This window comes from Oryzias latipes, chromosome 9 (assembly GCF_002234675.1).
Source record: "Oryzias latipes chromosome 9, ASM223467v1".
NCBI classification, from domain to species: domain Eukaryota; kingdom Metazoa; phylum Chordata; class Actinopteri; order Beloniformes; family Adrianichthyidae; genus Oryzias; species Oryzias latipes.
The window spans coordinates 26,029,868-26,043,733 of record NC_019867.2 but is presented as its reverse complement, the minus strand read 5'-3'; the positions used below and the strand labels follow the sequence as shown (position 1 = coordinate 26,043,733).

At 38.4% G+C, this 13,866-nt stretch overlaps 1 protein-coding gene across 1 annotated transcript in view; it reads right to left on the bottom strand.

The window, feature by feature from the left end:
* Positions 1-13,866, bottom strand: part of LOC101171498 (electrogenic sodium bicarbonate cotransporter 4-like) — a 39,436-nt gene that overhangs the window by 2,969 nt on the left and 22,601 nt on the right. Inside the window, exons 14-25 of the mRNA XM_011479568.3 lie at positions 11,284-11,417; positions 8,475-8,746; positions 6,909-6,931; positions 6,357-6,548; positions 6,106-6,219; positions 5,135-5,296; positions 4,678-4,856; positions 4,484-4,556; positions 3,336-3,404; positions 2,742-2,915; positions 1,604-1,795; positions 1,432-1,490 (exon numbers count right to left, since the gene is read on the bottom strand). Coding sequence (XP_011477870.1) covers positions 1,432-1,490; positions 1,604-1,795; positions 2,742-2,915; positions 3,336-3,404; positions 4,484-4,556; positions 4,678-4,856; positions 5,135-5,296; positions 6,106-6,219; positions 6,357-6,548; positions 6,909-6,931; positions 8,475-8,746; positions 11,284-11,417 — 1,643 coding nt within the window. The remainder of the gene's footprint in view (positions 1-1,431; positions 1,491-1,603; positions 1,796-2,741; positions 2,916-3,335; positions 3,405-4,483; positions 4,557-4,677; positions 4,857-5,134; positions 5,297-6,105; positions 6,220-6,356; positions 6,549-6,908; positions 6,932-8,474; positions 8,747-11,283; positions 11,418-13,866) is intronic.

Here is a 13,866-nt window from a genome sequence, read left to right as displayed (position 1 = left end):
GGATTGGGGTTTTCTTTCTGTTGGCAATAAATAATTTTGTTTTTTGCAAAATGATGAGCGTTGCCACAAACATTACAAACTGAATAAGATATTTTGGTGGATTACGGCTTTAGCTGTTTTTCAGGGGCATAAAAATCTATTCCCAATGTTGGAGAAAGTTCCTTTGGTTCTTTCAACAAAAATGACCCATTGTGCAAGCTATACAGTTTGTGGGGGCAGTATCATGATATGGGTTTGGTCCAGATAGCTGGACTGAGGTTAAGAAGCATTAAAAGAAAACCTATTTGAAGATGCTTAGTGATTTTGCTCTTTCATTAGAAATACAAAATACTCTGATGAAGGCATCTGCCCCCCAGCTGGCTGTCCCTGCCACTCCCCATGTCACCACACGCAGAGCATTCTGTCGCTCTCTCCTACAGCTTTGGATCTCTCTCCCCTTTGACACCCGGAACACAGACTCGCTCAAAAACTTTACAACAGAACTGAAAAGCCATCTTTTTACAAAACCTCTCTCTTAATTACACTATCCACTCTGTCTTTTATGTATTTCAGTGATGTTGTAACTGATTTTAAATTTTTTTTTTGCTTTTACCCTATTTCTATAATACATCGACCTTGAGTGTCTGGAAAGGCGCTTAATTAAATAAAGCGTATTAATATTATTGATATTATTATGTATAAAGATGACAATGTTTGGAGCAACCAGGCTAAATTGTTAGTGAACATGAAACTTTTCTAACTCGTGGTTTGGTACGTGTTCAAAGTCTTAACATGGTGGACAAAAGCCTTAAAGTTTATGTAACATCAAGAGCTCCTCATTGTCCACACAAAGAGGCAACAATCACACAATGGACAGACAAAAAGTGATGTGAACATGTGTTCCTGCACGTTAAAAGATGCTTATCAAAGATGATCTGGATCAGCAAAAAAAAAAAGCTAACTGACGCCAATCAAGATGGAATCTATGCCAACAAGACGCAGCAAGTACAAATCATGCAATCAAAAAAGAATAAATCTAGTCCTGTTTTACAATTGGAATTATTGAGGTTTCTTTTAAATTTGAGCAAAAATAAAAAAAAGTAAAGGTACATGTAATTCATTGATATACTGGTAGGTTACTCAGAGTACAACAAAATGGAAAAACTATAGGTAGCTTAAAGTTTTTGCTATTCGCAGTTCTCGACATTGCACGTACACATATGCACCTCACGACTTATACATCAAAACTATTCTATGTCTGTGTTCATGTAGCACAAGACCTAAAATTCTCTCAACCTTTTGTGAGCTGACTCTTAAACTTGGTGAAATGACATTTAGACTTAGAATACACTGCGAGCAGCAGCGTGTTGACAGTACGCTCCCCACTGAGACTCCACTACATCTGGGTAGACAAGGTCTTTGTAGGGTATGTGTAGTTTGAGAACACAGTACCTGCGATCCATGTCAGAGTCTGAGCTGGGGGAGTGGTTGGGGTAGGAGTGGTACTTCTCCTGTGAGCAAACACACACACACACACAGATGCAGAACACACAAAGATCAGACACTCCTTTAATGATGTTTCATCTCTGCATGGGGCAAGTAAAACAGGGCAAGAGTTTCACACCTCTTCATCACTGTATTCTGCTTTGGGCTTTTTCTTCTCCTTATCTTTATCCTTGTCCTTCTCTTTACCCTTCTTCTTGTCCTCATCCTTCTTCTTCTTTTCTTTCTCTGGGAGGAGGTCATCCAGCCAGGCCAAGTCATGCTGGGAGAAAACCCAATCCATCATCTTTCGGATCACCATCAGACCCAGGATCTGTCCGGAGAGACAGACAAATAAGGGGCCTTTTTAAAAACCAGGATTTTGCTGTCTTCTAAGCTAAATATTTTGCTACAATTTTTCATTGGAGCAAAAAAGTGTTTGAAGTGTAAAAGGAGCTGCTGTGAAAAAAATTCCCATAAACCTTCCAATCACTTCACTGTCTAAATCTTCTGACATTCATCCGTTTGTTCATTCATTCATCTTCTGCTGTTAAATCCCTTTCGGGGTCACGGGGCTGCCGGAGCCCATCCCGGCCACTTGTGGACGAAGGCAGCAGACACCCTTGACAGTCCGCCAGTCTGTCGCAGGGCCACATTCACACACCCATTCACATTCACTAAGCAGCTAATGGATCAGTTTATAACTTGAATAACTTGCGCTACAGAAAAAAATATCATGAAAAAAATGGGATTAGCAAAAACATGTTAAGAAAAAGGTAGTAGAGCAAGAATGGTTATTGTGACAAACATAATGACTGAGTAATAGCTGCTTATTTCTATATAGAAGTCTAGGGGATTTCGGCTTTTTGGGACCAGCTGGTACATTCCGTTTGGAATGTGAGGGGGGACGGGTTGTTTAGTCCAGTTCTTATTTTACTGTCAATGAGCTAACATCACTGTCACTGTAAATCAGAGATCAAGATCACACCTCCCCTGCTCAGCCTGCCTCTCCTAGCCCCTCCCCCCCTTTTTTATTTTTCAAATCTGGGCTGGGCGCAGGGTCAGCCTCATACCGTCCTGTAATGTTCCCCTTTAGTGATTATCAAAACCAAATCTACTGCATGATTTTTACCATAAGAACAAATGCTGCACTTTACTTGTAGTTTTTTCAAATGGGATGAAGTCAAACAAATTGTATCTTTAAACCGTGACGTGACAATGAGGCCCAGCCTTCTACTTTTCATTCAGAAACATACATATAGGCAACATTTTGCACATACCATGACAGGAAAAATGATGGCCAAAAAGGTGGATTTGAGGACCCAGAGTACAGCAAGACACATAATCTGAATCAGAGTGAACAGGTGTACCCTCCTCAGAGGAACATGCCTGAGAAAGGAAAAGTCAGGCTGGTGCTTGGATGGCATCATGAACAGCTTGATCCTGTCCCAAAACTGCAGAGGTATCAAAAGGTGAGAAGAGAATACATTTAAATATTTCAGAATAATTCTGATAAAAACTGATTTTATGCACCAGCTCTGTTTACCAAGATGGTGTTAAAACACAAAGAAACTCAGTTATTGTATACGGAAACGTACAAAAAAAAGTGGAATTGGAGTTTATAGGGTTGGACCACTCTTAAAACTCCAATTCTGTTTTTTCCACTCTGTTTTCAGTTGAAGAAAATTAGGGTAAAATGAGCAAATCTTTCATTTTTTACGTCTCGCCTTTGTTTATCTGGCGTGTACAGACCAGATGCCCAGATCCCTTCTACATTTGCTTTAAATATGTTGCTTCCCAGAAATGTAAGTAGATGATCAATTTCTAAATTCCTATTTTTCAAAAAGTCAAACCCACCAATAGAGATACTGTACCTGGATTCCACTGAGGGAGGCCACACCCATGTAGAGAAAGACCCCGTACAGCACAGGCATGGGAATGAACTGTGACCAACAGGATTTTAAGATGCTCATTAGAAAGATATTGCACATGTAAAACAAATCACTGTAAGTATTTATTTATTAAATATTTATTAGTTACCTATTTAAATTGCATTAAATGTTGTTATTTGGTACATAGCACATTTTATGTATGTTAACAGAAAAAGATCTTATTCATAGTCTTTAAAGCCAATAAAAGTATCACCAAGCCATCTCTGATTTCCTTCATTATTTTTTTTAACTGGTGACCTGCAGCTTCCAAATCGCCTACCATCCAGTGACTAAACCAAATAAAGGAATTTCTCCTGTCTTTGATTGTTTTTTCCTTTACCTCATTTGGGAAATGCTAATAAAGAAAAGAAAATATGTATTTTTTCCTCTACTGTTACAGTAATAAAGCAGGTCACCTGTTTCTTTTGTAAAAGAGGTACATCATGAGAAAAATGCTACAAGAACATTTTAAAAACACCAAAAAGCACAATTTTCATTGGGTCTTCAAGCATATGTCTATATAATTTTCTCAACAGTTCTTTAGAAATATCCGCAGTCATGTTTGACGCCCTACAGCCACCTCGAACTACAGTAAAGTCAGACAGAATGAGGTACGTGTAGTAAAGGAATTAACAACACGTAATACACAATTATGATGGAATCAATTGAATGACGAGTGTGATTTGCATTTTTGTGTCTTCAAGAAACATGGGAGATGACACAACACAACTGAGATACAGTACATCTAACACGGGTCTGGAAAAAAAAAAATCGACCTTTTATAGAGTATATAAATTGTACAAGTAGCAACATAAATAACAAACTGCAGCCAAATACAAACCTACAATCTTAAATGATTTTTTTAAGGGCTAAAGAGAAACTATAAAAACGATCAATAATTCTCCTCTGCAGATTTTTTTGTGCTGATTGCTCATTTAAAAGTATTGATTTATTCAGTAAGATCTTAATGATAACAGCAATGACAACTGTACTAAGTACTTATAACACAAGACAAAGCAAAAATGTACTATAAGCAATCAACTAAAAACACAGAAGCCAACATTACAAGACTTTATCCAAAGTGTACAAACCTTTAAAACTGGAGCAAGGAAGATGGAAACTCCAGTGAGAACAAACACCAGAATCCCTGTCACTCTCTGCTCCCTGCATTTGATGTAACAAAGTATTTACAAAATACAGACCAGAATGGCTTGTGTTTTTTGACTCTAAATCATTGACAAAGTGTAAATATCTGATGCGTAACAATTGAAGTATTCCATTTTACCTGACCCCGAGAAACTGTGGCTGTTCTCCTGGAGCGCTGGACTCACTTTCCATTTTCAGAGAGTCGATGTGTGCAATGGAGATGACAGTTGCAGCTACATACCAGGGAAGGCCCAAGAAAGAACATGCGGCCATGAGGACACCCACCCAGAACAAATCCAGATGGTAGCCACAGCCTTTCTGCAATTAAAATGACATGTGTCTGATGCATTTTTTTCAAACAGCACCCAACTTTAAAAGCCTCTACTCACAAAAACGTCATATATAATAGTACTTACTAAATCTTTTACAAGTGTGTGTTTTTTTAGATTGAAAACAACTGTCAAGAATGTAAGCTTTTTTCATCTACAGAAACTTCAAAAAGTGCTCCTGCAGGTCTGTGACCTCATCAGGACAGACTGAGTACAGTCTAGGAATGGATGGATAAAAGGTGGTATAAGCCTGCGTGTCCTGCCTACCTTAAGTTTGTTCTCTTTGCGGTTAACAATGACAGCACTGATCTGCTGGTCCATGAAGATGAGGATAGTCACGAGGAGAGCTGGGACAAAGCTGGCCACATACACCCACCATGGATTCTTCCCAAATGGCATCACCAGCCAGCCACGACCCGGGCGTGTAGGCTAGCAGAAGATAGATGGTCGTTCAAATTTTTGAAAAGGTTCACTCTTTTTAAAAATACCCAATATGAGTTGCAAACAGTGAGAATATCAGAATAACTATCTACGTAAATTAGTGATTATTCATTTACAGACATTTCTAATTAAATTAGTACTTGGCACAATTACTTTAAAGAGATCTAGCAATGTCCAGTAGACATGGTGCCATATATAAACTTTCAATAAAGGAGGAATACCTAAATAATGTATTCACTATGAAGAATTTTTAATAGGCTTTTTTATACAAGTCTTTAAAAATATTTGTTAGTTCACTTAAATATTTGAAAAGAAGCTTGTTAGCACCAATGCCACGCTGCAGCCATAAGCTGCTAATCTTTTATAAACTCTGAAAACATCTTTGTTTTGCAGGCGTGTGGAGAAGGCTGCAGTATTTGAATTAAAAAGTAACTGTAACTTTAGGTTTAACAATTTTACAGTCGTAGCAGTCCGCAACCTGAGTTTCCAGAGCCACGTAAAGCTCTTTTATCCTTCCATTGTGGTTCTTTGGCTTTAAAATTCGAATGCTTCAAAAAAATAATGGGTTATTTTTTAAAGGATGTATTTTATTTTAATAGGAACTTGTGTGTGCTGCTGTATAAAGTAAATTAAAATTGTTATATCTATAGAAAAATGTAACTCTATTACATTTGAGTTATTTTAGATAAAAGGCTTAATGGCCACAAGTTGTGTTTTTCAAAATGATGACGAGGGACTTTGCAGCTCTCGTTGGGTTTTAGTCTTTTTAGCATCAAAGTCAGGTAGTAAGTCTTTACCTTAAATTCTGTTGGAACGATTAACTTAGGGGTTTTAAGCCCCAACAGCATGTCAAGTCCAACAAATGTCATGATGGACATGAAGATTGAGAAGTCGCTGATAAGCTTCCTCAGCTGCAGACACACAGAAACACAGTCCACATGAGAATGAAACACCCAATACAATTGTATAAACTATTCTTCAGCTTTATTTACAAGAAAAATCTTGAATTTTTTAATTTTTATGTAAAAAGACATTTAAATTTGTTCACCTTGGTAGGAAAATAACGGCTGAACTTGAACTTCTTCAAGGAGACCGTCATAGAGTATGTGCCAAAGAAAAGGATGAAGGACACGAGGGCCAGGTCAGGGACATACTTGCAGGAGTTTCCAACCAGAGAGCCTCCGTACTTCAAGCACTCCTTTTTGCTCAGCTGGCTCCAGTCCAGAGCTGTCACATTCAACTGGGATGGTGGAGGCAATGGCGAAGAGACGGTCGGTAAAAAAACGAAAGTAACAGTGAAGTGTTTAGTCAAAGACAGTCAGATTAAAAGTTATTGGCACAAATGTGCAAGTGTGCACCCTGGAGGAGAGTTGGAGAACTGCAGGAAAGGAGGTGAGAAGCACAGCAAGGAGAAAATGAGGGACCAATCCACATTTTTGTGTCCCAAATGTGTTTTTGTTGACAAAACATTCATTTTCTTAACAATGAAATCTGGGTTGAAATGATCCTGGATTTTGTAGTAAAAATGGCAGCATCTAGCTTGAAATACAAGAAAAAAGTAAATAAAATAAAATAACTTAAAAATAAAAAAGCCACTTACCCCAGAGACACTAGAGCTGTTATCTGGCATTGGAATTAAACCATTGAAGATCATTGCAGTCACTGTTAGTAAATGAAGGAGAGATAGACACACGCACGGTTAATGACAATAAAAAAGCAACAAGAGGGGAAACAAAAGGGAAAGAAGCAAAAATGTAGAACATACTACAAACTCAGCTGCAGGACACAGCAAAGAAAACCATGCAGACAAACACAGATACTCACTTGCAAGAGGAGCAGCAGCCAAATTGTTAGTGCATGGTAAAAAACGAACAAGAGACAAATCAGTTGCAGAAATCAAAGCCTACAAGAGTCACTTAAATTGCCAAAAGCAAACAAAAAATATGTTAAATCCAAAACATCCAGAAAGGAAAATTGAACATTTTGACGACTGGCTAGCTACTGCACTTTACTCATACTTGACAAAGGAAGAGGAATAAAATAAAATCTTTGAGTAGTTGTTAAAAATTTAAAGAATCTATCTTGTTACCTGAAACCTCCTGATACAATACACTGTAGCACAGTAAAATAAAAAAACATTCACATGTACTGTACAATTGTGCTCATGTGAAGAAAATGGGTGAAAAAAAGAAGTCTTTCAGTTAATTCTATTCTTTGAGGAGGAAGATGTTAATGCACCCATTGAACAGAAATACACCTTCAAATATAAACTTACTTTACTGCACTTGGTAACTTTGGCTGTCATTTCTAAATAAAATAAAGAAATAAAATAAACTAATTTATTAGCTGATTTGTATGTGATTTGTTCTTCACAGACATGTTCCTAAAACTACTATTAACAATGATAATAATCAGTGAGCCAAAGCTTTGTACAAAAATTCATAAGAAATCAGATTTTTCCACCAGATCCCCAAAGACTTCCAAACATTTGGATTACATTCTTAGTTACATACATTTAAGAATACGTTTTTGGTTTTGGCAGCAGTGGAGCCACTGCATCACAATCTATTCATTTGCAGTAATTGCACAATTGCACTGAGTAAACTGGACATTAGTTTATGTCATATGTATCCGTATGGGTGCTGCAGGTCTTTGGGTGGAGAATCGTTAACAGGTTCACCTGCATCTTAAGGGGAGCACAGGTGTGTCTTACAAGGCCACCTCAAGGGACGTCATGAAAACGGAGCGTATCATTGCGTTCATGGTGTGTATTAGTGATGTATTAGTAAGAATAATGTAAGTTACACGCACTTATGACATTCGGGGGATGTTGTTGTACTGTGCCCCAAGGATACACACTAATCAGGGGTAAGGTGTGAGTACTGGCCCCTATCTGACAAATTCCTGATTCACAAGTGCCCGTGGCCACACAAGCTATACTTTTCCTCCACAATATGACCGTAGAAAATAAATATACATGAACAAACCACCCACCGAGCGGTCTATGACCGTGATACTTGGTGTGAACCTGCATACCTCTTACAGGTTTGCCAATTTTTCACCTGCAGACAACCAAAATCTACCCACTATTTATCTGCTTCCAAGATCTGCCTGCAAAGTCAGCAGCAGCAACCCCCCATCTCCCTTAGTCAAGGGGTGAACTCACTCGGGTCTGGGGCCAGGCACTCGCACTTAAAGGTGGTGACATAGTCGGGCTTGAAGTCAGTGTTGATGGGGTAATATTTGAAAGACCCCACCATCTTCTTTATGGCATCAGAAATGAAGATGAAGGAGATGAGGCTGGAGAAGCCCTCCTCTGTGAAGCGGGTCATGTATTTGATGATGTAACTGGCGTCTGAAGCCACAAGGATAAAACACTGCAGGCAGGAGTGGATGCCGATCCACAGGCGCAGCTCCATGTAATCTATGCCGTTGTTCCTTTGGAGGAGAAAGGTCAAAGACAAGAGTGAATGAAACAAACTCAAAAATGTCCAGCTATACTTGTCATTTAAAGATTCAGAGAAAAAATTGGATGTGGTGGTAATAACTGCAACAATGGCTGCTACACATTAGTTGCCCAAGTAAAAACATGTGAATAAATGTCATGTCTCGTCAGTCTTGTGTTTTGTCCTGAGATGCGCACTTTTGGTCAGTATCTGTCACCTGTATTGTTTCGTGTGGCACCTCCTGTTTTATTTTGAAACACTAACTCTCCTTTCGCCTTGTTACTTCATACCCTGTTCTGTTTCCCTACAGATGTGACTGTCTAATCCTCCCTGTTTGTTTTCCTCTGTGATTCCCTCCCTCGTGTCTTAAATAGTCTGTGTCTCCCTTTATTCTGTGCCAGTGCGTTTGGTCTTATCTGCCACAGCAAAAGCCTTCACCTGAGAATACAAGCTCTAAACTCTACATCTGCGTTCAGCCCTGAGTTCTGTCCTAACAATAAATAGACAAGGTGAGTAACGTTAATAAATTAAATTGTGTTTTCAGTTTGCTTTGATCAAAATAAGAGTCATTTTGCAAAACAAAGCATTTTTCCAGCTTTTCTTTTACCTCATTGTTTCCAGGAGCTGTTTTTAAGCACTGGAGATGGGCACTCTGCTACTCTACTCTACTTTATTTTCAACAAGTTTGCTGTGATGCTTCCTGAGCATTACAATTTTGTCGTTTCCACATCGGAACTTAAGCAAAAACGGGGCTTTAAGGAACTGCCTGAAAAAAAATTGTGGTCTGATATAGTATCTAATCAAAATATTGCAAAACTGAACCTCCCCCTGGATTTTACCTTCAACAAAATCAATAAGAAATATCTTAAAAAGCCTCTTTTTATGGTTTTATATTATATTTTAATGCTTTGGATAATGAAATCCTTCTAACACTCATCAACATCAGACACAGCCCTCTTGGTTACCGGTCCCTAACATTGACTTCCATGGTTGTGTTTTACTGCATTTTTATTCATGTCAAAAACAACATAGTCCTATTTTTTTGGTACATTGACCTCAAGTCTATAGTAATAAATTCTATTCTATTTTATGCAACTAAAAAAAGTTGACTAGATTGTATCCTGTTATCCTTTTTGGGATATAAATCACTTAAAACCCCAATGGATGCTCAGAATGTTTATGTTTCTGGTTAGAGTGATGGCATACCAGGTTACATTTGTTTTAACTTTCTGTCTGACAGCAATCAAACAGCAGATGCAACATTTTTTAACAAAGACCAAAAATGTAAAAATAAAATTTTGAAAAAATGTTGCCATGTAGACAAACAATAGGGGTTTTTGACACCCATAAAGCATAGCAGCTATTAGCAGATTGTAAATATTGAACGATAAATGATAATAATAATAATGGATTGGATTTTTTTGCGCTTTTCCAGACACTCAAAGTGCTTACATTGTGTCCATTATTCATTCACTCCTCATTCATACTTGGTGATGGTAAGCTACTGATGTAGCCACAGCTGCCCTGGGGCAGACTGACAGAGGCGTGGCTGCCATTTCGCGCCTAAGGCCTCTCTGACCATCACCAGGATCATTCATACACATGCACACACCAGTGGAGGCCACAGTGAGGCCACGGGTGAAGTGTCCTGCCCAAGGAGACAACAACATTTGGCTGGTGGGAGCGGGGATTGAACTGCCAACCCTTCGATCATTGGACGACCCGCTCAACCGCCTGAGCCACTGTCACTCATGATGGTAGAGATCTTCCCGCTGTCTGGAATCAACTTCATTTTCTGTTCTTTTTGCGTTTGTCATATTTGCAATGTTACAATTGCTATGTTACTACTTGTGAAAATGTCTCCCTTCAGAAAAAAATGAACACTTTTGCTCTAGAAGTTCACTTTTAGAAAAATAATGATTTGTATTTCATGATACGCGTGTAGTTTAGCAGCCTTTTTTTTTTTGATCAAATATAGTACCGTGCCTGGTAAATACATTTTGAAGAATTTTTACCCAATCAGCAATCAGTCAAGAAACTAACTTGAGCTTCTTTTGAATAATTCCACTTTGGGGAAATTTTCTGTAAACGTTTGACTCAACATGTTCTTTTTCAAATAAAAAAACATTTAATAATGTATTGGAAAAATATCATCTTCTGTTTTTGTGCCAAACAGTAACACATCTGCTCCAGATAAGAATTTAATGCATATTTTCCTGTTTAGCATTTATACTTAGTGCTGCCTCATGGTGGCGCTGTACACATAAACAAAGAAACTATCTGTCCTAAAGACCTGGATTTGAAAGCAACAGCAGGAGGAATGCAGACTCAGTAAAATGATTGGACAATTTAAAATATTTTAAACGTTCCTTCCCTAATTGACAAGATGCCCACACTGTAAGACTGAGTCTTTGGATTTTAGATCACTGACGCCTTGTAATTATCAGAAGAACGGTAATTATCAGTGGTCAAGAATCCACTGTACTGATGATTTACAGTAGAAACCAAAGGACAGATTCAGAAACTCACTTGCTGAATTCAAACAGGAGCTTTTCAAAGATGAGGATGGGTCCAGTGGAGCTAAGGATGATGAGGGGCTGACCACCAAAGAGGCAGAAGACGGTACCAGCCAAGGCTGTTCCGAGGAAGCTCTCCATCACACCCTATTGGAAGAGGGAGTGCGGCAGACAGACATCCTTTACTGGTGACTCGCCAAACCAAGAGGAAACAGAGTTGAAAATATTCAGAGGCAAAATTATTCATTTAACAAATAATTCCAATAATTTAAATCAACAAATTTTCTGTACATATGACAAGTTTAATTAGTACACCTGTGCTTAAATGCTTATTGACATGTGGAAAATGTGTATTTTAGGAATCGTTCCATTTTTTCCCTCCACTGATGCTACAGTTCAAGCCACCGCTTCCAAAAAGAAGTCTACGTAAACACGCATACATACACGTGTTCATAGTTCTCACATTCATGCATTGCTAAGAACGCTTTTAAGTCTGTTTTTGTGCTCTACGTACAAAATACATGGCCACCAGAAGTTAAACAAGTTGAACTTTGACCAATTTGGATTTGGTAGTGGCATATGGGTGGCGTCCTTTTTAATTCACAGAAGTGCTGACAGGTGGAAAATTGATCACGAAGGAGGAACTATTGATTAGAGTTTGTGACCAGTTGGAATTATACAACACCAAGTCTTTAATATATCGGAATAGAGCTGTGAAAGAAAAAGCCTGGGGCAAGACTAACAAGATTTTTACCGCTTCTATATTTCGCACCAACCCTCTTCGAAACGTAGGTACGTGCGCTATAATCACTTAGCGAGGGTCCAGTGTGAACACCATACGAGTTCAACATGTTTTTTGATTGCGCGACACACTCCAAGTGTGAACTTAGAATAAGGCGATTTTAAAAAAGCCAAAAACCTGAGCTGTGGATCAGGTAGAAGATATAAAGTGCCATCTGGAGATTTCACAATACAAGTCAGGCGCGTCCAGAATCTGATACGGATGTGGAGAATGATTGGTTTGCCGATGCCAATCTAAGATAAAGTGAATTTGAGCCGCTACTGAGAGAAAACGCGGAGGAGAAAAATAACACCCATCTGCTACAGCTGAAACACAGGCTACACACAAACAGCTGGCTTAAATCGGAGGGACACTCCACAAAAAATGGGCAGCACGGTTGACCAGAGAGGGGATTAGGACTGGAAGTCCTAATTCTTGAAGATTGGATTTGAGGTTTGGGGATTGGACCAACTTTGTGTTCACTAGTCAATGGTGAACAAACAATGCGTTTCAGCATTTTCATGCCTTTATTTATTGTTGTGTGTCTGTAGACAAAGCTAAAATCCTTTTACCGCACTTAAATTAATTGTTTTAGCCCAACCAAAGCATTTTATAATCAAGGGATGCCTATTTTATTACAATCTCATAAAACAGAGATCATGAGATTCTGTTTTGATCAGTAGACTATCAAGAATTGTGCAGATTTGTCATAAACATCGGATCAAACACTTATGAACAATGTTACAGAAAGTCTATCTGCCAAAGAGGTGAGCTGTACTGAGAGTTTTCCCAGGGGGCACTGTTGCCCAGTCAGATCTGAGTAGGAGCACCAGCACATTATCTAAAAATGGCAGAAAGATGAGGCTATTGCAGTGCCTGAATTTAGAGAACAGCCCAAATACTCATGTCAGAGAATATGAAGTTAACACACAGAAAAAGCAAGAGGAAGAGTTTTCAGCAAGATATAAGTCTAGCATCTGATGTAAATTTGATTAGGCAGTAATTTACTTACTAAAGCTAAATGAAGAATGACAGAAAACAAGCAATAAACGCAGTAAGATTATCCTATCCCATCCACTTCATGATATAAGATTTTTATTTTAATTTCCAAAGAGGCATTAAGAATGCATGCTACTTTTCCAATTACATTTAAAGACCCACTCCATTTATAACAATGTTTTAGATGCTTTTAATATGTTCTTGTGGCGGTTTTCTGATGATGAAGGACATATTTTAAAAAAAGCTGAGCTTCTTGGAATTTATTTATTTAAATCATTGTGAATCAGGAGCAGACAAAAAAATGCAGTTGGTAAAAACTTGTAGGCGTAACATTGAACCTACAATGACAAGCCTCAAACACCGTGCTTAGCTTAATTCTGATGCATTTACTTGTAGACGACTAGATCAGTGTACAGAATGTCGGCATCTGGCTCAAAACTGTACAACTATGTGGCTCCAATATTGCTCGGCGTTTTGTTGCACCAGTAATGTTGGGTTAGCGGTTGTGAACAGCTGTAGGCAAATGGATGACCATTTGACCAACAGTTCCACCCACAACTCAGAGGTGAATTTCTAATGAACTTCTGCCGCTCTGCAGAAAGTATGTCCTAAAAAACCACACAGGTTTTTCCATTGTGTCTAAAAACGGCATAATCATAATTAAGAGACAACTGGGAACGCTTTTACAACAGATCATCATAGAAATATAGTTGGAGTTGGACCTTCAAACTTAAATCATCTTGAGGTTGTTTTTAATTCTGAAACTTGGAATGTAAAAACTCCTTTTTAATACTTCTAGTTTGAGCTGCATGCAAA